Source organism: Corvus moneduloides, chromosome 4 (genome assembly GCF_009650955.1).
Source record: "Corvus moneduloides isolate bCorMon1 chromosome 4, bCorMon1.pri, whole genome shotgun sequence".
NCBI lineage: Eukaryota > Metazoa > Chordata > Aves > Passeriformes > Corvidae > Corvus > Corvus moneduloides.
This window is the reverse complement of record NC_045479.1, coordinates 19,513,800-19,539,826: the sequence shown is the minus strand read 5'-3', so window position 1 is coordinate 19,539,826 and position 26,027 is coordinate 19,513,800. Positions and strand designations below refer to the sequence as shown.

Genomic DNA, 26,027 nt, shown 5'->3' with positions numbered 1-26,027 from the left:
ACCATATGTGCAGAAGTGTAAACAAGCCTGCTCTCTCTAGACTCCAGTCTGGGCATGAACCATGCGCTGGTTCAAATCCCATGCAACCCCACTGAAGTCAGTGGTATTCTATGAGGAAATAAGCCAGGGCAACACTTGAACTCTAGTCCTCCTCATTTTTTCCTAATTCTTCCATGGAAATGGCCCAGTCTCCTGTGGCTTTTGCAATAGTGACAGCAGCCACTGTTTCCCTCTGTTCTTTTAACTTTTTTTCCTCCTAAGGTTTTCCTCCCCGCTTCATTCTGGTTCATTACTCCCATGCTGCGCAAGACATTCGTAAAAATAAAGAGCCTTTACCAAGGACTGGCTATCACCTCCATAGCAACAATAGCATCACAAAAAAAGAGAGTAATAATAATAATAGTAAAAAAAAAAGAAAAATTACAAAACCAACCAAAGGTCATTTCCCGTACCCAGCATTTCCAAGAACGATCTCAATTTTCATAAAACAATGTTTATAAAGTTGTTAACACCCTAGGGCCACGTCTGAACAAAAATAACCATTTCTATAAGGTTCTTTGCCATCCTATTATTACTTGCTTATTTTGCAACAGCTAAATATATTCCAAACCACAACTCTAAATCCAAGCACCATCAAGTTTGTGAGAAGCTTAAAACCTGTGCCCAAATCAGGTTACATATATTATTTTCAGCTGGTCTCTTTCTGTTTAATGGGATAAATATTTCAAGAAGCTGGCATATCTTTCAAACACATAGCCCGTGCCAGGCATTTCGAACTGCAAAAATACAAACCTCTTCACCTGTCCAGATATTACTCTTCAGTATCAGAAAAGGTGCTTTTTCTGAGGTTTTTAAGAGGCAAATCTAGGCTAGGCTTCAGCATGGAAAAGGAAGGACCAGCATTCCAAGTTCTACCCCAGTATTGAAAGGGAAGAATACCCGATTCATTCCGTTCCTAAACTGAACAACAGAGTATCCCAGATTCAGCTCTCTCCCTGGGATTTCCCTGATGCCTCCAACACCGTAAGGAAGAAGGTGCCTAATCAAGAAACACTTCTGTATGGGTATTAGAGTCCTTAAAGGTGTCCTTAAAGGACATCTTCTGAAGGAAAAGTGAAGCAAAAAGCCCTTCTGGTTTGCTACACCCAACCAGCACCAGCTTTCAAGCACCAGGTGTCCTGAGCTCATATTTTCAGACCATGATGTCTGCTGGGGGTTTACATCTCTCTGTGGATCTGTAGATAGGACAGATAAGGACTCATTTATTAAGGGGTCTCATGCTGTACAGTTTTTGATTTTCAGGGGAGAAGTCTACAGGAAGCTGAGGAGCCTTTACCCTACTCACGCCTGTACACAGTACCTGGATGCTTTCCAGCAGCTTGAGAAACACTGTGGCTACCGAGAGGATAACATACCTCAACTTCAGGATGTCTCCAGATTTTTAAAAGGTCAGGTCACTAAAAACCGTGGCTTAGTCTAGGGTTTCCTGCACAAATTTGTGCACCACAAACCATTTCCTAGGAAACAGGCTGGTGAGCAGAGCTGATGAGCTGTAGCGTTCCCTCAGGTGCAGGGAGCTGTAGCACAGGACATTCACACCAGGCACACTGAGGGACCAGGCTGTAAGTTTGTGCCTGTTCTGTGAGTGGCAGCAGTTGTGTGGCACTAACCAGCTAATCCCAGGGCTAGCAGCACTACAGTCACAGCAGACACTGCTCAGCATGACTTCCTCACAGCCTTTTTGCTGTTTTATGCTTCTATAGCCATGCTGACAGTAAGACCCAAACACAAGTACAGGTACATACCTCTCAAGTACACTTTGTTCCTGGTGCATGAGGCAGGATGGGAATGTGTGCTGGAGAAAAATATTTCCAGGAGATTCTTCTAGTCAATCAGCAGCTGCTTTGAAACAACTCTGCTTCTCCGTAGCACCATTTGCCACACTAAACTTGTTGGTGCCTACCATGTGGCTGACAGGAGAGCACAAAGGCTGTGGTGCTAGTCCATAAAGGCATGAAGATGCGACCTTGGAAAAAGAACACACAAGTTTGCTAGGCTGACCTGTTAGCTGGGGGCTGACTAGCAAAGAGCAGGAGAGCAAGGGAGCCTGCATTATCTTTATGAGGCCACAGGCTGCACCCAAGGCCAGGTGCTTTTGTGTAAACCACCTGATTATCAAGAATTAGTAAAGAAAGGTGAACTTTAAAGCTGCCTTCTTCCTCCTCAGTGAAAAGATGTGCCAGAGAGAAGACAGCTTATCACTATGATGAAATAAACAATAAAAAATATGGCTTAACTTTAAATAAATTATATTTAAATACAATACTCAGAAAAGCAAGAGACCTGCTCTGTATAAGAGTAGGGGATACAAGTTAGGTTGAATAAGCTTTCTGTTGCTGAAGAGTTTTTAAGACATTAGCATTTCTAATGAAGACTAAGCTGTTTGATGACAAGGCTTTTATTGCATGTTTAGTGTAAGGGAAGGGAGGGTTGCTATGTGAAAAGCATCTTCCACGAACACCATTGCACCCAGCTGTGGGAATTTTTCTGTGTAGGCATTATGTACTTTCTCATGTATTCTCCCTTCTATTCAACTACCCACCTTACTTCCCTCTTACAATAATTGGGCTGATAAATATTTTTCTCTTGAAGTATTGATCTCATTTAATTTACACAGTAACTGACAGGAGGGAGCACCAGGAATTGTGATTCTGACTTGATTACCACAGATATTCATACCCTTGAAGTGTATCAGGTGATATCAAAGTGGGAGAATTTAGAATACTGTGACTGTCCTGTCATAAACCTATTTGTATTGTTCATGTTGGTTGACAGGATTTGATTGCATGGAGTCTGCTCACTTCTTGTACAGGCTCTGGTTCTAAATTTTCTCTGTGTCATAACCAAAAAAACCCAAAAAAACCAAACAGCAATGCTGAAAAATCTGCCAATAATATTTGGAAAGGTGTTCTCGGTGAGTTTCAACTCATTTACTATAAACACAAGGTGTCTACTGTAAGGTAATTGTGTGAACTAACTGGGAGTGAGAATCAAGCATTTCAGAGGCATTTTATTCCATTCTGGAATGGATGGCTAAGGATAATGGAAAGAATGGTTCTTGTAACCACTGGTCCTACCCTCATTAAACTGTAGATTAAAACTGGATTACTTTAGCCTACGGGTTATGCACGAATGAAACAAAATATTTTCAGAAGAGCTGTGTTAACAGCTGGACAATTAGGAGGCAAAAGAGAGGAAACTATTTTTGTCCCATTATAGGAGGCTTTGAATGGATGTCCTACCTTGCTTTCCTCTAACTATGTCATTTCACTAGGCAGAATACTTTCTAGAATAGCAGGAAGATTGACATCATTGGACAGCTAACACAGTGTTAGCGTGCTCGAGGCACAGACTCTGGCATGCCCCAGGTCAGAGACAGTCCAGCTGCGCTACTTCTGTGTGTCGCTGAAGCAACTTCGGCATCAGGAAAAGAGCTGCTGGCTGGGCTGGCGAGCTAGCTGGCTTCTGTGCAGAGGGAACACGGCAGGAGCCGATGGCATCGGCTCACGTTAGCTCAGAGACAAAGGAAGAGAGAGGCTGTTCGGGTCTGGCTTCCAACAGGTTTAATTCGATGGGATGGGATGGCTCCGCCCGAGCTCGTCCTCAGTTTTATAGGGAATTTGAAAACCCCGGTGAAAGGAGAAAACAACCAATGAGTTACAAGCCAGGGGGAGGATACAATTTAACAAGAACCACTGGGGGAAACTGAGAAGCGGGAGTGACAACAGAGAACCAGTGAACAACCGAGTAACCGAGAATTTTCCCGAACCGGGGGAGGTGGCTTGGACCCGGGCACGGCCCAGGGGATGCGGCTTAGGCTTCTGAGCTGCCCCTCGACCTCTGAGTCTGCCTCTTGGGGAACTCCATCCAGGGGATGGGCTGGGATTGATTGGCATCTCGCTGCCCCAGCCCCGCAGGGGGCTGGGTCACACCAACACACGGCCGAGACTTAGTCTGAGTCAGAAGCAACTGCAAGGTCTAAAATCTGACCAAAAGTTAAAGCATGTTGTTAAGGGCATTGTCCAAACTCCTCTTAAATGCTGTCAGGCTTGGGGCATTGACCAGTTCGCTAGGGAGCCTATTCCAGTGTTCGACCACCCTCTCAGTAAAGAAAAGCTTCTGAATGTCCATTCTGAACCTCCCCTTGGACAGCTTTGAAAACAATAAACTATAGGAGGCAGAGAGAGAGAGGGGGATAACCTGGAAAGAAAGTGATCGTGTTAAAACCAGCCCATACAGCCAGATAAACTTCCATCTTCTCTTTAACTTAGCAATATCTGTAACCTTAAGAAATCAATTCCTTTTGATTCAGCACGAGAGCTGTCTGTTATTACCTATTAGTGAGGCTGGTTTGAAGAGAAATGAACTGTACTTCACAAATATTTCATAATTACTTAAAGGGAATTAAGTGGTTAACAGTGTGATTATTTACACATGGCAAGTGTTTTTCCAAAGGGTTAACTAGATGAACCTAGGCACATCTTTCTTTCTAGGAAAGATGTTTGGATGTAGGCAGTCATTGTGCTCCACAGCTGGAAGAAATTACAGCCAGTGAACTCAAGCAAGCTCACACTACAATGCACAGGCCGCCTGTATACACCAGTTTTTAGGCCAAGAATTAAGCCTTGCAGATCACTTTAGGTCAACTGCTCCAGACCTTCTCTTCAATGCATTTTGATTTCCCAGATCTTCGGGCAGCAGGTCCAACCAGCCACACCCCCAATTCTCTACTGATTGCTGGTTTTATTGTGCAGTCATGAACTAGAAGTTCAGATTTTGCAGATATTACCTTCAGCAGATAACTTTTTCCTGGGGCTTTTCAAGGCAGCTGGCCAAGTCTCTTCCATCAGCAGACTGTCTGATTCACTGGCCTATATTTAAAAGGACATCTCAGGGAGCACAAGCCGTAATTTTCATTTTCTCTCCTTCTCCTCCAACATGGATGCTAAAGCTGTATAAATTTCCCTAGACTCTTTCATAGTCCTTCCAAAATTGAGTTACTAAGGTCTTGGTTTTCATACAATATATTTTTCAGCCAGTGCAATTTTCACTTCACTCAGAATTCAGCCCAAAGATTACCAGATTCTGAAATTTTCACATTCCTCTGGATTGGACTAGCATATAGACAAAGATAGATACATAATCTCCATAGGGTTTTCTTTATATTGCTCACTTCTGAGGTAGTTCTGTACTGATTACCTTTGAATTGAGTGGAGCAGTAGAAGATAACTTTGACAAATGCCCACCGCCTAGTCCATCTCAATGTCAGGTAGAAGCACTCCTTGCTGTCCTCTCATTCCTATATTTCTTCATATATTTTGTCACTTCTTTGGTTTTTTCCCTTTTTTTTTTCTCTGTGTGCTTTTTTTGCTTTGTTTTGTTGTTTCTTTTTTTTTAATGGGAAAAGTACTAATAGCCTGACAGAGTAAGACAAGAAATTCTGGAAGAAACATGAAAAAACAAACGAAAACAAATCTTGAAAATGGCTTGGTTTCTGGGTGGGATTTTTTTTCTTTGTTTACACACACACACACAAAAAAAAAAGGTTACAGGATTCCTGACACATTAGAATATGGATAAAGAATTGAGAATAAAGCCATTTCTAATTTTTTTAAAATGTAGTTTTATGCTTTAAAGAAGATGACATGTCATTTATGGGAGCTGAGAATGCAGCACAGATTTTGAATATAGGACTTCAGAAGGATTATTGTTGGCTCACTTTGAAAGCAGTGATTTTCAATTTTCTTAGCTTTGCAGACCACCAACATGTTTCCCATGGAGATGTAGATTGTGTGTTCTATTGACCACCAGACTGGTTATTTTTTCTAGTTGTCTCTCACAGTCCTTTCATGGTAATGCAGGGTGCTCTGGGGTAAAACTGGATGTACAAGCTGAAATCACAGTGCAGAAATGTTGCATTCCTCTGTCCTGTTCTGTAGACACGTGCAAAGCAAAACACCTATGATCACATCACTGGGAGGCTGTGTAGTGACTTCTAGACAAACATAATGGCAAAAAAAGAAAAAAAAAGAAAAAAAAAATCCAGATGCAGATTCTGTTCCCTGCTTGACTGTAGGGACCATGTGTGATCTCAGACACACCACTGTCATGTGGAACATAGGTAAATGTGTGTAAATGTGCAAAAAATGTGAACTGGGGTGGGCAGTACTGCCACACCTCGTCTCATTGCTGTGTGAATACACACAGGCTGGATGGGTAGGTGATTCCATGCTGCAGGAGCTGGCCCCATAACAGTACAAGGGCACATTAATGATAAGCCAGGGTGTGCCTGCTATGCTTGGTGGAGGGAACTATTGCAACAGAGCAGGAAGGATCCCTGAATCTATAGCTAAAGTAAATGTGCTGTGTAGTTAACCCTAGAAACAGCTAAATTTGGTGTCCCTTTGCAGAGAGAACAGGTTTCCAGCTGACACCAGCTGCAGGACTGCTGTCTGCTCGTGACTTCCTTGCCAGCCTGGCATTTCGTGTCTTCCAGTGCACACAGTATATTAGGCATTTCTCTTCTCCCATGTATTCCCCAGAACCGTAAGTTTGATGCCCTGGCATAATTCCATCCTTCTGAATGTGTTTGGGATCATTCTCTTGGGACTGGCTCTGGAGTTCTATCCAGTAGTCCACAGAATGAAACAATTTGAGAAACTGGTAGCCGGAGAGTTAGAAGGGGAAGTCATGCATGAGAGGGTGTGGTTCTCTGTCTCTCTTGCAAAGTTGTCTGGGGAAGGAAAAGACTGAAGAATATGTGGTTTAATCTTTTCATCCTGCCTTCAGTTACCATCTGTTGGGGTTTGATTTCCTGCTGTGAAACTCTCCCAGTAAGTGCTGGCCAGACAACAGGAATTACATTTCATGAAAAACTACAAGTTCACGCAGATGCTTTTGTTGTATGCTGGGACAAAACAGGGACCTTTCAAAGATGTTGTGACATAGAAGGTTAGTGCCCATGCCATCCCAAGCAGACAATAGACAAGGTGGCAGGGGGCAGCTGGCTGCCTGTGGCAGGAGGGAATGCTCTGATCCTTGAAGAATCAGGCCAGGTATGGAGGCAGCCACTAACATCAGCTCCCTTTGGGGTCTGTTGGCTAAAGTCCTTCACAGGGAATTCATGAAGGGCAGAAAAAGGAAGCCTTTAATAAACAAGAAGGTCACTTATTTTCCAGAGACTGCTGCCATGAGTTGTTGGGTCATGTTCCCATGCTGGCTGACAAGAAGTTTGCCCAGTTCTCACAGGTAAGAACATTTTCTGCTGGCTTTTTAACCAACTGCTCTGGATAGCAGGCCAGAGGTGCCTTAAATACATGCAGCTCACCACGAAATGCAATTTTAAGACTGGATTCTGCCTGAGTCATGGCCTCCAGGCGTGGTGGGCTAGCAGTGCCCTGGGAGACATTTACTCCAAGGGAGTGGTAGCACTGCTCCCTACAGACACGGTGTGGAAGGAAGGGCAGAGCAGGCAGAGCTTGTGGGATTTCTCTGTGGGAGGGCTGTGTCAGTCTGGAGAAGGCTGTCTCTGTAGGGCTGGAGTCTGAGCTCTACTGACTGAGCTGCTCCCCTGGCTTCCTGTCCTACACCACATGAACCTACACAGCACCAGCTGCCAAGCCTCCAAGCTGGTTCTGTCTCTGGATGTACATTCTTGTCTCACATGAGACTTTAATTGTGTCCATCACTATGTCATTCATCAGAATTGTTTTTCCCTTTACAGCTCACCAGATTCTCACAGCATTGCTCACACTGGTGAGGAGGCTCCAAAAAGCAAACAGAGCTTCTTTGTGCAATAAGGGGCTATTTAGTATGAGCAGTCAGTGTCAGACCCGAGTGAACTCAATAACTTCTCATAATTAAAGACTTCAGAACTATGAGTGTTCCTCAAAACCACGGCAGAGGGAAGAAGATATCTCATTGTCCAGGCTTATCAATCAGTGGCCAGTGTGGAAACTGGCAATAAGATCAGAGGGGTAACATGATGTAGGTCCCAACATGATCTCTGAAGATCTCTGAAGAAATATCTGTAAAAGAAAAGCAGTTCACCTCATATGATGTGATTTCCGGTCATATCAACTTGAATACATGCCAGTTGCCATTTTGATAATAAATATTGGTTATTATCAGAATCAGAAGAGTAGTACTTTAAGTATCCTAGTCGTCTTTAATTTCTTCTGGAAGAAACCTCTTCAGTTCAATACTGCAACTTAAGACACATTAGAAATAAGAGATTATAGCAATTTCAAAGCTTTCAGTTTTCTTCTTTTCCTATCAATAACTCAGACTATACAACATGGGATAACATTCATTGAATTTTCACATTTCACTTTTTTTTTTTCCCCTCAAAGTATTTTCATAGTTGAAATTCACCCCATGAAAGCTCTTTTTTGTTCCATTCAATATGAGACGATGAATGGTGAGAATGCCCTAATTTTGTTTGTTTGTTGCATGATATGGCTCCTGGGATAGCAAAAAAGAGACATCTACAGATTCTTATTGTGAAAATAACATTTAACAGGGAGCACAGATGAAAGTAAACAGAATCATCGCTCCACAGATCTGACCCACTCATAAGGGCTGTCAGAAAGAGTGAGGGATAGAAAGGTAATGGCAAAGATAAAACCCTTCTCATGCCTCCCTGTAAATTTTTGCCCGCGGTAGATAGTCCAGCATTAAGACAAGAGGTGGTTAATTTTACACAAAGAACACTGAGGATTAAACACTCATCTAATGCGACTCCCAGTGGTATGTAGCTGGGGGCCAGGGAGAGGTAGGCATCCTGGAAGCCATGGAAGGTCATTTTGGGTGACAAAAACAATGAATAGTTCATGCTATTCATGCTAGAAATTATGTGGCCCTCCCTTCCCCTCTTTCTCTCCCTTGGGCTGAATAATCACACTAGTGTAACACTGTCTGCTCGCTTACTTGCTTTAGGATATTGGACTGGCTTCTCTTGGATCATCTGAAGAGGAGATTGAGAAACTGGCCACAGTAAGTACAGATGGCAGTTTAATATTGGAGGCAAACCCCAAATGATTCACTGGATATCCCTTACTGTGCAGGGAAGGCTCTTTTTGTGTCTCAGATTAACTACAAAAATGGGAGCATCAGCAGGATTGTCTCTTCTCCTCCACAGGTTAGTAAAGTGCTGGAGTAGGGACTGGTGTCCCTCTGGGGGAGCCCAGAATCATGTGATTCCATCTGAGGAAATGCTTACTCTTCTTGATTTTATAAGAAATAAAATTTCTTCTTACAAGTTTTCACAATTTCAGCCATATGATGGTCCCAACTCACTTTCCAGATTCATCTAAAAGACTAAATACCCAGTGTGATACCTATATCTTCTCCTACACAAGGTGCAGAAAACCATCAGAATTTGGTTCACCCCCTATTCATTAACCTCACCAAACAGGTGAGCACTTAAAAACAATTTGAGAGCAGGTACTGCCATTCAGTTCTGAGTCACTAGGCTGTCTACAACTGTCAAAACGATTTGTACAGCCCCTTACTGCCATCTAAACTTATTATGAAAGTCATCTGGAGGCCAGGTGACTTTTTTTTTTTTCTGATAATTGAAGCCATTTACCAGTCCTGATGATTTTTTCAGGGGAGGAGAAGAGTCTTACCCTTACCCAGCTGTGTGAGACTCATTTAGTACAGGTAGTGAATGACAGGAGAATGTCACTCCTGAAATTCCTTACCCAGTCCACAGTCCCACTCAGGAAGGAGATTGTGGCTCACCTAAAATCCATCTGCAGATATCCATCCTTGGGTTAGGATTAAGTAACGCTACCATTATTTTTGAAGTTTGGAGGGCAAAAGGTGCGAGTGCTGAATTCTTTGTAACATCATCCAGATCCTGGGCTAGTGATGGGAGGAGACTATGACAGTGGCAGTCCACATTTCCTCTTCCACTGTCTGGGTCTAGAGAGGTTAGAGTGAGATTAAGATCCATGCCTTTGCTAGGGTGAAAAAATTCTAAGTCCTAGAGAGCCATTTTGCATCATTCCCCAGGTCTTGGTGAAATTGGGTTAAGGCCCATGGCTTATAAAGCATTCCTCTGCAAGCACCTCTTCCTGATTCTGAACTGAGTAGGACTAGAAAAGAGATAGGGTTAAGATTAGAAGAATAATGGGTCTCGTGTCTGAAACTTTCATAGTGTCATCCAGGGTTTGGCCATGTAGAATAAGGGCACCTTTTTGAAAGGGCTACCTGCGGTTCAGGGTCTGTGAGAATAAAATTTTATAAGTGCCATCAAGTATTCTGAACAGTAAACCTATTCTGGATTAACATCTCAGTATTAAAATGTTTAAAATTTATATACCTAATCAAGACTTACTGTTTGAGTTCCTTTTCTAGAAAGTGAAGATAGAGAGGAACTTGAAGTGTATATATTATCCTGACATGAAAGTCTAACATGAATTCCATCATTATCTCTGGAAGTTCCTGTCATTCCCTGTTCTTTATAAAGAGAATGTTAGCAATTAGTTTAGAAGTTTCTTTAAAGAATCTCAAAATTGTTTGTTGCTATGGTCTACAACATTTGTAAGACAAATTTTGAAATGCCATTATTTCATTCAGGCCCGTGACTTCTCTAAGCAGGTGGATCCATGCACCAGAGATGGGAAACTGCCAGTGTCCTTGTCATCCAGAGTGCCACTAATACATTTTTTGTACTCTGTTAAAACAGTGAGAGCTTGAAGGAACCTCACTAACCAAAAGCCAAATACAAGATATCTTAAGAAGCACTAAAAAAATTCCTCCTCCTCCCATGTCTCATTCTGCGGCCAAAAAAGTCTCCTGCACAATGAGGAGCTACTCAAAAGACTTTTCACTGTGAAATAATAAGAATCAAGATCATTAACAGAATATAAATGCTGAATTATTTGCTGAACTGTAGAGAAAGCAACTCAGGATCCTGCAAAAAGAAAGATCCTGGCCTGTTGTTTCTTCAGTGATAAATTTGAAGGCTAAAACCAAGTCATCAGAATGAAAAGGTGTATGAGAGAGGGTGGGAGAAAGAAAGAGAATGTATGAAAGAGGCAGAATAGACAGAATAATACAGAGCTTCACACTGTTTTACAAATTGTCTGCAGTTCTTTAAGCAGGGTCCTGAAACACCATACTTGTGAAGCCAAGCTCTCCTGCTGTGTCTGAGGCAGCAAAGTGCTCTCTGTCTCTAAAGGAACCTTGAAGAGTTGTGGCATGAAACCATATTCTGGAAATGCTTCATTTACCATGTTTTCCCTTTGCACAATGCCTATCCAGCTTCTCAGGGCATCAGGCTGCGTCCAGAACTGGTTCTCCAATGTCCATTTCCTTGGAGTTTTTGATAAGGGAAGGACTAAAAGTTTGGCAGAGCCAAGAGTTGCTTTCATCCCACTACTGTCCAGCAGGCAAAGGAATTATGGTGTTAAGTATGCTTTATCACAAGAAAAGCCCAGAGAAATGTATCATTATTTTCTTCTGGAGCATGACTAAGATATAATTGGCACAATACGGAAAAAGGCATTCTTCAATTCTTCTGAATGAGATCACATGGACAAAGAAGGAGGGAAACTCTCCTTTCAAGTACCTTTCCAAAGGTCTTAAACCCTCTGTCAGGATCTACCTGTCCTTCTGGGGACTGTGGGTGGAAATCTGTCAGCTTGCACTGGCTATGAAGAGGCTCAGGGCTAAGAGGTTGCAGGGTAATTTGTAACATCTTCCAAAGAAAGAAAAGGATATGACTTTATCTACCCATGTATTGTCATTCAAAATTTTTAACTTTCTTTTTTTGAGTGGGACAGCAAGTTTTTAAAAAATACATGTTATATTTAGTGTGTGTTATATGTTGAGGGGAAAAAAAAATTTTCTTAAAATATGCAACTATAAAATTTGAAGATACAAAGATATTAAGGAATGAAGATAAAAGAAAATTAAAGGAAAGATGAGAAGCTTAAAAGCCTTTTCAGACTGTTTTTCACAAGTTGTTCTTATTCCCAGCTTTATTGGTTCACTGTGGAGTTTGGCCTCTGCAAGCAAAATGGATTGATCAAAGCTTACGGGGCAGGACTGCTTTCATCCTATGGGGAGCTGATGGTATGTGTCAAATACATAGTATAGAAAGATTTCTATAATCCAGTTTCCTGAACTCTGGTAAAAGCAAACTATGTTTTTCTACAAAAAATCAATATGATTTGAAATTCAGGTTTTTCTTTCACAAAGAAATTAATTCTCCCTTCCCAGAAGTTACTGAGTAGGGAAAAATACTGTGGTATTCTACCTGTCTTCCATCTAAAGAGATGAAATGCAATGAAAGTAACCATCCTATAAAATATTAGATTTGTTTCTTCCTGCTCCTGCCAGTAGTAATGCAGCTGACTTTGACATAAAACTCACGTTCCCTTCTGAATTACTCACTAGAGGGCAATATTATGCCTATTATGAGCTTGGCTTTTTTGTCCATGCCATTGACATTCACACACATATGAACTGGAAATGCACTGACTGATTGGACCAAATGAAGTGCAAAGAAACTGGAGATAGCATGGACACTGACAAAAAGAAAATGCTTTAGTATTTTTCATTCCTAAACAAATTTCAAAATTAATTTCAGCTCTAGTTTTACATAGATCAAAGTCTGTGTGCACAGGTTTCATACTGCCTTGCTCAGTTAAATTAACTGTAGAAAGAGGACTTGTATACATTTTTTCAGAAAGCTTATGGGTTTCCCCTCCTTTGACCAAACAGCTGATAGGAGAGATATTAATTTCTCCTTAGTTTTGAAGAACACTGAAGCAGTTGATCACTTTTTAATTGCAAAAACCCTAAGCTGTTATCAGTAGGGCTCAAAGGCTTCAAGCTGTGCAGATACTGGATGATTTTTTTTAGTTGGTAAGAGCCAAAGGAAAATAAATACCACTCTTTTCAAGCATTTTTATGAACCAGAAACCTTTTTCTCTTTTTTCATGGGAGATATATTTTAAGCTTAATACATAAATTCAGCAGCCTAACAGCCAGATACATGATACATTCGCATGGAATTGTGGCTGAATTAGCATAGCTTGGACTCCCAGAACTGGAGATGGTTGGGTTGTTATGACAGTAAACATTTTACAAAACTCTCCCAATGGTGTACAGGTCAACCCACTTCCCAGTCAATTGACAGGAGGAAAAAACAACATTTTGATGTATCTCAAGACATTTCAAGTAGGAGTCCCCACAGAAGAGCAGCTGAAATTAACACAAAGAAAGGGAAACCGTCCCAGACATCAACCTTAATTTCTACCACTTGCTGAGTTCAGCACTGTTTTTCCTCATGACACTTGCAATTTGAAGATTTTTGTGAGGAAAATCTGTGGAGAGCTTTCTCTCTTGATAAGCTGAAAGATCTGCTTGTTCATTAGCCCTCTAGAGGAACAGACGTGACTTCCTTTCTACATAGAAGCCTGAGCTTGGCCTGACTGCTCATCAACTTCAGCAGAAGTGTGCTTACACTATGTACTGCTGAAGCTCCTGTTTATCTGGTAATCCTTCAGTACTTGCTATATTCACAGACAACAAACAGAAAATAGAAACTTGCTTTTATTTACCCAGTAAAATCAGAAATGTCCAATCAAAGCACAATTCAAGGCAATGTTTATTCTACTCTGCCTGGCTTAATACTTTATGGTTTTAAACCAAAGTCATGTACATGTTAAACAGGGTACTAAAGAGCAGAGGTAATGATATTGATGGCATTTATGTAGCTTTCATAGCAATATGCATGACAAAATCTATCTGCATGTGGTTACCTCCTTTTTCTGTTTAAGTTTGACTCAAAAGAAGGTAAAGATCTCATCAGAAATGCTCCGCTTTGGTGTCTGGAGTCAAATGCACCAGCCTTGTGCTCTCTCTCCTCTATTTCCACCCTTTTCTTCCCCAGACACCAATAAGCTCTTCTGCTTTTGCTTAAAACTGCAGGTGAGGACTGCTTGTGCACAAAACAGTGTGATATAGAACATGAAAGCACAACTGCATCTCAAACTCCCTACCGCTGAAGCTGACAATGGAAGTCCTAACTGTCCTTGAGCTGATAAATGGCAGTTTTTTGTTGCTTTTATCACTGGTAGTTGTTGGGTAAAGCTACTGGATAAACTTTTGATAGAGATGGGTCTACCTGTGTCTTCATCCATCATATTACTGAAAATGCATGCAGGGATGATAGCATTTGTATTTAACAGGTAATGAATAAGGATTATCCCCCTTGCAGCATGTCCCTCTCATAAATAACACCTAAATCTGAAGATGGGCAAGCAGTTAACCAGCAATGTCTCTAATGCACCCTGCACAATCCCTTTGTGAGCTCTGCAAGTTCCTCACTGTGCACCTTCCGGGACAATGGCTTAGTGGTTCTGTGCGTTCCACCTCGAGCTCCTGAAACTTGTTGTACACAAGATAATAATACACATGAACTTAAGTGCTGAAATTTCCTTCTTTAGCTGATTTCATCTCGTAGATTTTTATTATATAGAAATATTTCCATTTATTCATTCTAGTCTGCCTGAGCATCTGATTCTAAGTCCAGTACAGACACTGGCAGTGGGAGTAAAGCAGTGAGGTCCAATGCCTAAGCACCTGCTAGCAAATTGCAAACGTGTACCAACTGCTTCTTTTACAGCTGAAGAGAGAAGATATGTATAGTGCAGTACCTATTTCACAGGAGGGATTTTTTTAGAAGTAAAGCAGTGTCTAGACAGATCTGTTAGACAAGATGAAGATTGGAAGATAGTGAGGCTCGTGATAGACTTCATTTTATTGCTCTAGATAAGTTTAGTTGCTGCTTGTCAGAAAGCCATAATCCAACCTAATAATTATCTGCCAGTCTTCTCAGTGGGCCCAGACACAGACTTCTGCATGGAGGTCCCAGACTTGATTCCCTATCATTTAGCTGATCAACTTATTTGGCAGAGGCAATGAAGTTTTGGCACTTTGTTGGCAGTGAATATAGCAAGTACTGTAGGATTCGCACTGCAGTTCATGTGTTGAAGGAGACACACTGCAGCAGTCTGTGCAAGGGAGGGGTTTCCTTGTCCCTGAAGGCTTCTAGGCCAGGAATAGCAGAATGATTCAGTCACCAAGGAGGGAATAAGGGCATGAGTTACTACGGTTAGATGGTTGGCTACAAGAAGATAACAACTAACCAGCGGGAGAGGGCAAGCAGCAGTCATCCAGCTCATGTTATATGAGAGCTTAGCATCAGCAAGAAGCCTGGGAACATCCCTGAACTGCAGCCTGGACTGACTCTCTGTGGGTGTGTGACTGTAACCAAGGGAACCACATCCTGACTGTGAAGTCTTCAAAACATTTCCCTTTCCTCCACAGCACCCACTCTTACCAGTTCGAACTCAGCTTCAGGTAGATACTTTCTCTGGATGAGTTGATCCTGCCCAAACTCAGGGCCTAATCTGGGGGAAAGGCAGAAGATGAGAGGTAGAGCTAGACACTCTCTGCGTGAGTCTTGCACTTGAATCCCTGTTATCTAACAAAGCATTTAGTAACAGCAGCTAGGTATCAGAAGGATAACCATCCCTGAGTCTAAACGGAGCAGTTGTAATGGGTCTGACTGCTGGCCAAACTTGCCTCCTCTGAACTGTAAGAATTCCTCCCCAACAGCTCTCAGCATTGCACTATTTATTTCACTATATTCTGTCAGCTGTTCTACATTATCCAAAATGCTTCTTCTGTTAACACTCACATGGACTCTGTCCTACATACTGTAAAATCTTATGGCTCATACCACACTTCTGGCAACACTCAGTGCTACATATGCTTTTCTTGCAGCACAACCAGTACTTAACTTGTAGAGGCCTTTAAGGCCATCCGGTTTCGAGCTGAACTTCCACTGAAATCAATGGGATTTCAGTTCTGCTTCAACACTGACAGTACAGTGGGACCCCTGTCAGGTTTTGAGTTACTGAAATCTTTTCCCTTTAGTTCCCCAGAGCTTATAAGATTCTAAGAGCAGCCTCATGTTTGTGTATACCAACCATCTTAGATTGTATGAGTGCTATCCAAGGTTTATTCTTCAATTACACACTGCAAATTAAGAGCAAGAAAAACACCATCTTTTATTTATTCTTGGGGGTTTTTTGGCCTTTGTGTTTTTTTAGGGTTTTTTTTTTAAAGCCTGGTATTTATTTCTGCACCAGTTCAGTGAAATGTCTAAATATGTGCTTAGGAGTACTGTCTGAATTTTTCCAGCTAGCAGATTGAACTAAAAGTCTTGTGCAGCATCTTACCAGTTATTTACAAGTAGTACCCTGGGAGTTGACATTTGGATTATAAAATGGTGAAGGGAGCCTTCTGAAGACTGGGGAAGAAGAGAGAAAGGCAAAGAGGCAGATCTCAGAGAAGGGTGGGTACTAAAAGACTGTCCCCAGGTGGGTGGGAGCCACTGTCCAGTCTGAAGGTGGGAAAAAAGGTCTCAGCATTGATGGGATGAGTTGCCTTTTTCCTTTTGGTTTGTACCCAGGACACTTCACCAACCTGGCCAGCTGGAGGCCAATCAGCTTTTAGGCACATCTGTGGTGCAGCTCAAATGTCACTGGGGCTGAGCTAGGTTTAAAGTTCATCACTTGGGTTTCACGGGCAGACAAGGTGTTTGGGAACTCACTTTAAGCCTAAGCAGAGCTGCCTTCCCAGGACTCTGTGCAGGTGGCTGGTTTAAAAGGCATTTCCAGTAAATATAAACGAACGGTACAGAGATACCTATGGACTGCACTGTGGACAGAAGTGGCTTCCATAAGCCTCCTGTTGGCTTGGGGAGACAATGTACAAGAACTTGAGAAGAACATATAGAGGAACCTCTGTGGGTCCAAAAATATATCTTGGATTTCGGGGAAGATTTTAGGCTTCTATACTGGCCTGGAAGCTGTGCATTAAATACCAGACACATTCTGTCATCTGTTCTTCAGTGCACCAGGAACTGTGAAATTTGTGACACAGGCTAGGGGACTTTAAAGTAATGCTGGATAGGACTGCAAATATTCTACAATGCTATTCGAAAAGTAGCAGCATGATATTATTTTTTTCTTCTAGATATTTGTATTTTGGGGGGTGCCATAGACCTTCCCCTCCCTGTCTGAGAACATGGCTATGCTATCCAATTTTACATCATGCTAAACATATATTTCTTTTTTTTCTTTTTTTTTTCCCCTCTTAAAAAATATTTATTATTTGGTTTATTAACTGCTAATTATGAAAACCAGCTTTGACCTATGAAAGTACAGGACTTTATATTGCCCCTAACTATTCCCCAGAGAGAATTTCACAGACCAGCAGGGACTAATTCTTTCTCTATTCATTCACCTGCTCTAACCTGTGTTGCTGCTGCTACAAAGTATGCCTTGTCAAACGAGCCAGAGTACAAGCCTTTTGATCCAGAAGTGACTGCAGTTCACCCCTATCAGGATCAAGCCTTCCAGCCTGTCTATTTCATAGCAGAAAATTTGGAAGATGCCAGAGTCAAGCTTCAGTAAGTAAAGTGTTTGTGGGTGTTTTCATTGAGGGGGGCACACTGGGTTGATTCTTAATCTCAAATACATCTACTACTTTTGCAACAACCATGTCAGGCTATCTCATTGCATCTGCATAGTGGCTTTTGTACAACAAAGTTGAGCATGAACTTGTTTATCTCAGAAAAGGTTCATAGGAATTCAGAATTATATTCTGCTATGCTGTGCTCCATGCTTCATCTTAACAATGCTTCATTTTAGCAGCTTCTGAAGTAAATTCTGTAACTGAACTGTGAGAGTGCAATCCCACCCTATGTGCTAGTCCATATAAACAGGAGGTCGTGAAGAGCTGATTTACCCAGGGTCACATGGAAATTTTATAGCAGTCTCTGGAATTAACATGGATCAGCAGGGGGCTTAAAAACAAGATTGCCTTTCTCCTCTGATTATATCTGCACAAGAATGCAGAATCAGCATTCACAGGCAATCTAATTTCAACAAAGTAGCTGTCTGCAACCTAGATAACATTATTTCAAATTAGCTTCAGGTGTTTCTAAACACATTTCCTTAACTGTGATGTTGTGCAGTAAGGATGGATGTTTTTTTTCTTTTTCTTTGTGTTTTTAAGTAAGCAGGGTTTAAATTCTGGCCTTCATCTCCAACAGTTAGAACAACAGGACCAATTCTGGCTGGAGGCAGTATGTTGGTTGTGGAGCTACTGGGGAGCATGTAGGAGCTGAAATGAGGAATTTATTAGAGGAAGAGAACCTGAGCCAGACTTCTTCCCTACTCTCTCTCCCTCTTCCCCAGAAGCACTGTTTGCTGGGGCTATAGACACGGCTAATTAGGCTCCTCATCTTAAATCTGAATGTTCACATTAAATTTTAAGTATGTGTAAAAACGTGGGTGAGTACTCACTGGTAGAAGAGAGAGGACTTGCAGAGTATTTGACTCAGGCAAACCTGAAAAGAACGTATGAGGACAAGGAATACACCACTCTCAGACATGAAGCTTTTTCATACATTTTTTTCAAGGCAGTTGCACAGCCAAGGCTGCTCAAAATGACTGAAGGCACAAGAATCTGTCAGCACAGAAAACATAAGGCAACATCAGCACAGGGGGTTCCTACCAGCATGTACTTAATGGAAATATTGTCAAAAAATGGCAAGCAATCATGGTTTTTTCTTTTAATAGAGACAGAAAAATAGCCCAGGATGCCTAGTATCAACAGGTTTTTAGAAAATTACACAGAAAGAGCTGCTCCAGGTTATTTCTTGGAAGTGAAGGCGGCAGACATGCTGTGCTCCTGCATTCCTCAGCTTGTGGTTGTAATAACTCTGAATTGTGTGAACGTGGAGCTGTGAGAGCGCAGATGGGTTTAAGCCAGCCAGGCTGAGATGAGGCACTGCAGATCTTTGGGGCTGCATGTGGCTGAGCTGTGGGCAGGATGTACTGCACCAGGCAAAGCTCAGGAGATGCAGTGAGGAGGTGTCACAGCAGCCTCGGCTCCCCAGTAAGGCCATGACTACAAACTGAGAAATTAGGTCCTGCAGGTTTTGCACTTAAGGAAATGCCTCTTGCACTAGAAGCTCTGTCCTGTCTCCCCACAGGAACTACACGATGAAGATCAAGAAGCCTTTTGCTCTGCACTATGACCCCTTCACCAGCCGCATAGAGGTTCTGAACACACCACAGAAAGTCAAGAGGGCACTCCACCAGATAAAAGAGGAACTGAAAAACCTCTGCTTGTCCCTTGAAAACCTCTCTTAAAACCGCAGCAATACATCTCACCTGTCACTGAGATACTTGTAGGTGGTGCTAGCTCTTGAAGGCTTAGTGATGAAGAGGTACTCACAGGCAGAAATCTTAAATGCACAAACCAGCTCAGTTCAGATAATCTTTTCACTATATTTTAGGCTGCTGACTTAGACAAAATAATGGGCTCCTGCTTAGAATGTTTCAACAACAAACAAGATCAGCTTACTCCAATTTTTGGTAGGTGATATGAGCTACATCTGTTTGTAGTGTTACGGGACTCTTACAGGTTTTTTTCCTTCCCCTGCCACCTTTTCAAGTTATCTGTCACAAAATAGCAGGGTAACTTTCCATCCCCACAGTGTTTTACTTGCTGCCTTAATGACATGATCACAACCTCTTAGGCTGGCTAGCTGCCTACAGTCAGCAGTCCTTGCAGCTAACTCCTTTCTGCTAGCAATTAGCATCAGCTATTGCCCACACACTATGAATGGTCCCCTTAAAATATGCAAATAGAAGAGCTTGTAAGAGCAGCACTTCTGCTCACTATTTAAGTACTCATCTCATTCAGTAGCCTGCAAATATGACAAAATAATTTCTTGTCACACTTAAGATCACAGAATAGTTGTATCTTGATTAAAAAGAAGGCAGAAAATAAAAGGCTCAAGATGCTCTGGCTCTGTCACATACAAGGATGCTTACTTTGAATGGGAAATTTAAATTTTGGGAAGGAAATTCTTGTGTAAGGAAAGATTTGCAAAGAGGCCTTTAGCAAATAGGCTTGCATTGCTTTTTTCATGGCATTCAGATTCTCCTGGATACCTTTAGAAATCTTTGCTTCTTATTAGTATCATGATGACTGTAGTAATAATCAAAAGGCCAAATCTATGGAACACCTAGTGGAAAACCTAAGATCAGCCACTAGCAGCTGTATAGCGTTGCTATGGAAAAAATATCTGATATGTTCTCCAACCCATCTTGTCTCCCCCTCCAACCCCTCTCTGAGATGTGCCTGAAATTTGTTTATACTCCACAGGTCTTGTTTCCCAGGATCAGTCTCCTCTTCCAGACCATGCTGTTCATATCCCCTTCCTTCCTCTACTGTGCACAAATAGAGGGTAGTTCAGGAAAAGAAGATGATGCCCAAGACCAGAAGGGGTCCCTCTGCTCTTAGCAGCAGTGCGAGCCCATGGGGTCAATGCAGGTTACAGGCATGGCATAAGCAGGGAAAATGTGGATCTCATGGCCCAGGCTGGGTGATAGTTATCCACAAATGTAAGGTAGATTTATCCCGTGCCGCTTGGAAGCTCTATTTATTTATCAAAATTGTGTTTAGCATGTGGCTGCCTTGTCCACTGCTACCCACTAGCTGCCAGTGTACAGGGTCTGAGCTCTGAGGAAAGTGTGAGGTGGTTTGGCTCTTGATGGAAAAGGAGTTATGGGAAAAGGACTCACCAACTCTGCCTGAGCTGCTCACTGTGGGATAGTAAAATGTACACAGTCACCACAGAGAAAGCCACAGGCTGTTATTTCATACAGCCCTTATCTCACTGTAATTTTTCCACTTGTCAGGGTCTATAGAAACTGTCTTATTGAAAGTCAAAAGAATGCTGTCTCTTAAACCTTCATGTCTACAGCACTTCAGAAAATTTTCCCATGGGCAGTAATATTCAGGATCTGGGGACCTGCTGCAACTGCTCCATTTTATTAAAATGTGGTGATGCCTGAAAAATTTGGAAGTATCTTGGCAAAAGTGGCTGTGAGACCCCCTTCCTCTCAACAGCAGGAACATTCCAAGCTCCTTTTTTATTTTAATTTTTTAAAAAATTCTACTCCAGGAGAACACTTGCATATCATAAGCCCTGTTTTGCTAGAAATTCAGCCAGAGACAGAGCTGAAGTGAGTTCCTTTGCTTCCAGTATATTTCTGCTGTGATGGAAGATGATCTCTCAGCATGCTTTTATGGGTTTAATTCTACTTATCCTGCTCATAAACACACACACACAAATACCATTCCTCCTCAGAGCAATTTGTTTCCTTACATATTGTAATAATTTATCTGTCTGCTTCCTGCCAATTGGTGCATAGGCAAAAATATTTGATAGCTCACAACAGATTGTTTTCAGAAGTATTATTTTCATCAATCAGTTCTTTTACAGTGCAAATTGAATCATGTGCTCCAATTCTGTGTGTTTTCCTTTTCTTTCTTTTTAAGTGGAAGATAACACCAGAGCGGAAGAGCTATCAAAATATTTTCTATAGACGGACTCTCTGGGCCATAGGGTCTTTTTCAAGTATTCCCTCTGAAACGGTTGAATGTGGAATTTAGACTTGAGTTTGGCTATTACTCAGAACAGACCTATATTTGGAAGAAATCAGAGACCTGATGGATTTGTTTTGCCCAAGGCCTCACACTTTCTTTGGAGGGACTCCAGGCCCGCCCACACACCCTTGTCTTTTCCAGTTCCTGTAGCAAGGAGAGAAAAAGAAACCATTTTGGAGCCAGATTCTCCCACCCTTACACATGCTGAGTAGTACCCAGCCTCTCAAGCAATCTCAAGCAACAGCTCTGAGCCTGTTTAAGGTGCTGCACATAGGCAATAAGAGCAAGATTATCAAAACCACAGTGGGTGTACTTTCTTTTTCCTTGTCTTAGTGATAGTCAGCTGGCATACATGGCTAGGGTAGGCTGCAGTGAAACTTGGTGAAGCTACAAAAGTAATGGATTTGGCTACCTGAACTTTTAAGGTGTGTAGATATTTTTCCAAAGGAGGTAAATCTTCCCTCCTTACTCAGGCAGAACCTACCCCAGGCTAGCCATGTTTGACGCTCCCCTCTGAAAAGGTCCACATTCTTTTCTTTTGATTCAGTGTAGTGACAAAACAAAAGCCTTCAGGGTTACATCCTTATGAGTTACACTGGTCATTCTGCTCTTCCAATAGTCATTCTTTCATTTCCTCACAGAAGCCAACAAATACCTCATCCTCCTGTCAGTCTAAGGCAGCAGTGATGGGAAAGGCAGCAATGGGGCCTCCCAATTAAAATAATGGCACAGAGGAAAAAGCACCAACCAGTAAAAATATGCCTTTTTGTCAGTTTGCATTTCAGCAGTTTCATATTAATCTTGCACAAGAAGGTTCCAAAGCCAAGTAAAACACATCTTGTGACTTGAAACTGAACTGATGAACTCCCCATGGGCCCTTTGCTTATCCCGATAAACTTATTTTTCCTAGATGGAGTGCATTTAGAACAAAATAGTGTATGTTATTAAATCTGTATTGTGCTGTTCTGTTATAGATGGGAGAGTTAGCAAATTCAGTTTGTGGGTTTGGGTTTGTTTTGTTTTTTGGCTAACCAAGTCTGTCCTCTACCAATTTTGGTCCACCTTCAAGCCTCCAGCTGCTTCACTGCTTCCCTGCAGATTTGCTAGGGATGCCAAGGGTACCACTGTGTAAGGAGAATACACAGTTATGCAATTTGGGGAATTTGGCAGGACAGGAAGAGGAAATTTAGGCTGGCCTCCCACCCACTCCCATGAGAAATAGTATTGTATTACAAGGCAGAGCTGTCATCCTCAGAAAGACCTTCTCCATCACTTCCCTCTGGTTCCCTTAACATTTTGATCTTTGTACTACCTGGTGAATATAAACCTTTCTTAACCCCTTCAAGAAAGGCTGGGGTGGGGGTGAGGGGAAGGAGGGGTGAGCAGAGAAAGAAAAAAAAAAAAAAGAAAAAAGAAAATGACCTTCCAAGAAGGGAAACTTCATTACCCTCAGTCTTCTTTATCTCTGCTGATCCATGAAGAAAGAAGAAAGCATATCAAGCTTCCATGGAATAGATAGTGTATTCCCAAAGAAACCTGCATTGTATTCTTCCAATGTGTACAATCCACACATGAAGATCTCCTTATGCCCATGACTGAAATGCCATCATTCCCCAAGTAAATCACGACCACTAATTAACCGTGCACAGAAGTGTTACACGAATTCTTGAGTCAGGAAGTGAAGCTACCAGGAAAAACCCTGCAGCAGCTTTGCCTTCCGCACCTACTGCAAAAACAGAAGGTTCTCTGGAGTCTGCTTCCGTACATATCCTACAGTATGGAGAAATTCCAGTTGGCATAGAAGCAGAGGGGTATATACACACATCCCCAGTAATCTCACCCACCCCTAATCAGGAGTTTATACGTGGGCTTTGAGATTTAGTCAGAAGACATTACTTCGCAGCATTCTTCAGCTGGCACATGATCAGAAGCTGGCAGAAAGGGTTATTGGCTGTATCATATTAAATATACATTAGGTTTGGGTAAAGCTGGTGGCTGAGGCCCAAAGTGAAAGCAAATCTCTGGCACCCTCTGCCACCACACATATTCCCCAGGGGAAAGAAAGACAGACTGGAAAAGAAGCAGAAAGGCTGACAACTGGCGGAGCAAAGGGATGAGGAACAGAAAGGACCAGTAGATATGCCTGAAACATGCTTGCTTTGCATATGCTGCTTCATTATATTAGAGAAACATTTCTGTCTGAACGGGAGCTTTTTAGCATAAATGAGGAAATTTTGTACCTGTGAGAGTGTGGAGGAGTCAAGGTCACTTAAGACTTTTTAACCGTGCCTGAGGAGTGTTAGCTTTATCTAAGGCATTTTCTTTCGACATGGGATACAAAAGCTGGAGAGCAGAAAGAGGTCTTTAGAAAAGAGTTGTGGTGTGTAGAAACACACCAGAGAAGGGCAAAAAGTCTTGTGAAGGGTTTAGAAAATGTCTTATGAGTAACAGCTGAGGGAGATGGGTTTGTTTAGTCTCAAGAATAAGAGTTTTGGGGGACCTTGTCACTCTCTACAACTCCCTGGAAGGAGGGTGTAGGGAGGGAGGGTCAGTCTCTTCTGCTGTACCTGCAGTGAGAGGACAAGAGGAAGTGGCCTTCAGCTGAGACAGGGGAGATTCAGGTGAGATATCTGAAAAATTTGTTCCCTGCTAGGGTGGTCAGGCATTGGAATAGGTTGCCCAGGAAGGTGATGGAGTTACCATTCCTGGAGGTGGTCAAGAGGTATCTGGATCTGGCACTAGGGGACGTGGTTTAATCATTCAGGAGTTACAATGGTAGTTCTGGGTGGACAGTGGGACTGGATGATCCTGAAGGTCTCTTCCAACCTTGACAATTCTGTGATTCTACAATTCTGTGAAAGATGAAGGTGACAAGGCCTTACTGCCTTGCAAGACAGAGTAGTCCTAAATTTTAAGTGAAGGCTGCCTTAGGAAGGAAAAGTGAGCAGCTGGCCAAGCACTGCCCTCTCAGCAGAAGACTGTAAAATTATTGTTTCTATAACTATATGCTAGGTGCTGTCTTTTACCCTGTTTAACTATTTTGTCAAGAGCTTTCTTATTTCCATTAGTTTAAAATGTTATTTATCGATCCTTTTGATTTGTGCTTGCAAATGGGGAAAACCAGCTCTTTGAACACAAGAAAGTTCAAGATTATTTTCCCAGGGTTTTGGGTGGAACTTGACCAACACATGGACACTCTTAAACTTAAACCTGGCCCTTGATGAAGGCAATTAAGACCTGGCAAAATGGTTACACTTGGGTAAAGAAAGTGACAGCTACCCTCTGATGTATCCAAAACAAATCTCTGCTCCCATCCATAACCAGTGGTGCTAATCTTCAAGGTACGTCTTTCACAACATTAACCGTGATAGATTTAAACATAAACATCTAAATATAAACCATAGCAGCTAACACTTGTCAGGTACAGTACAGGTACAGTAACTAGAAGAATCCTGCTTAATAAAAATTTGGATACCATTTACTGTGATGTGGTCTATTTCAGCTGTTGCTGAAGTTGTAGAGTTCAGGCATGGTGTGCAATAAAACTGGTTTTAGTGAAGCCAGTTTGACTGATCTGACTTGCAGACTCAGAATCAACAGCTAAATTTCTGTTGAGTAGGCTAATGGCTACAATGTGGAAGTAAAAATAAAGGATCCATTTGCAGTCATACCACTGTGCATCATTTAGTACTTTCCTCTTATATTTACTGACAGAGAAAAAAAACCCCCACTGTTAGTATTATTCAATATTTCTTGAAGTGGTAGATTGGCACACTTTGGATACTCTGATATAAATAGACAATTAAAATGAATTAATAGAAGGAAAATATCTATTAATCTATTAATTAACAAATGCTGTCTTTCAATAACATCTCACAAGATGACAGAGATGATCAACATTGTGTTTTGTACAAGTCTGTTAGGAGCAGCCTCAATAGAACCTGTAAAATAAAAAAAATTTTTAAAAAATTATTAAAAAAAAAAAAAAAGGAAAGAAAAAGAAAAAAGGGAAAAAAGGCCTGTTTTTAAGTATTTCCTGAATGAATCCCAAAACTGATGGGTTAGAAATGGAATGTGTGCTGGATGATGATATGAATTTTGTTGTGTTTAATTCTTGTACTTCAGACATTTCAATTTGGTTCTGACTCTTGAATTAGTTCATATTTCTTGGTTTAAATCTGAGCAAATAAAATGATTTAACTTGATTGCTGTGTCTAGTGTCCTACAAAGGCAAACTTTGCAAGTGAATCTGAGGTTTAGCCCCTTCGTGAAATACTGTGTGAGCTGCAGGGAGGTTGAGGAGGATGGAGTGTTGTAAATGAAATGTGCTAGCCACTGTTGCTTAGTAACTTTCCTCCAATTATAATCTTTATCCTTGGTCAGGAAACAAATTAAAGGTTACCAGAGTG

General features: G+C 41.7%; 1 protein-coding gene across 1 annotated transcript in view; it reads left to right on the top strand.

Moving 5' to 3' along the window:
- LOC116442629 (tyrosine 3-monooxygenase-like) overlaps positions 1-25,823 on the top strand; it is a 34,799-nt gene extending 8,976 nt beyond the window's left edge. Inside the window, exons 6-12 of the mRNA XM_032105803.1 lie at positions 1,303-1,448; positions 6,471-6,606; positions 7,239-7,308; positions 8,998-9,054; positions 12,049-12,144; positions 17,427-17,560; positions 19,151-25,823. Of these exons, the coding sequence (XP_031961694.1) occupies positions 1,303-1,448; positions 6,471-6,606; positions 7,239-7,308; positions 8,998-9,054; positions 12,049-12,144; positions 17,427-17,560; positions 19,151-19,310 (799 nt within the window). The 3' untranslated portion in view covers positions 19,311-25,823. The remainder of the gene's footprint in view (positions 1-1,302; positions 1,449-6,470; positions 6,607-7,238; positions 7,309-8,997; positions 9,055-12,048; positions 12,145-17,426; positions 17,561-19,150) is intronic.
- Positions 25,824-26,027: the final 204 nt, after the last annotated feature.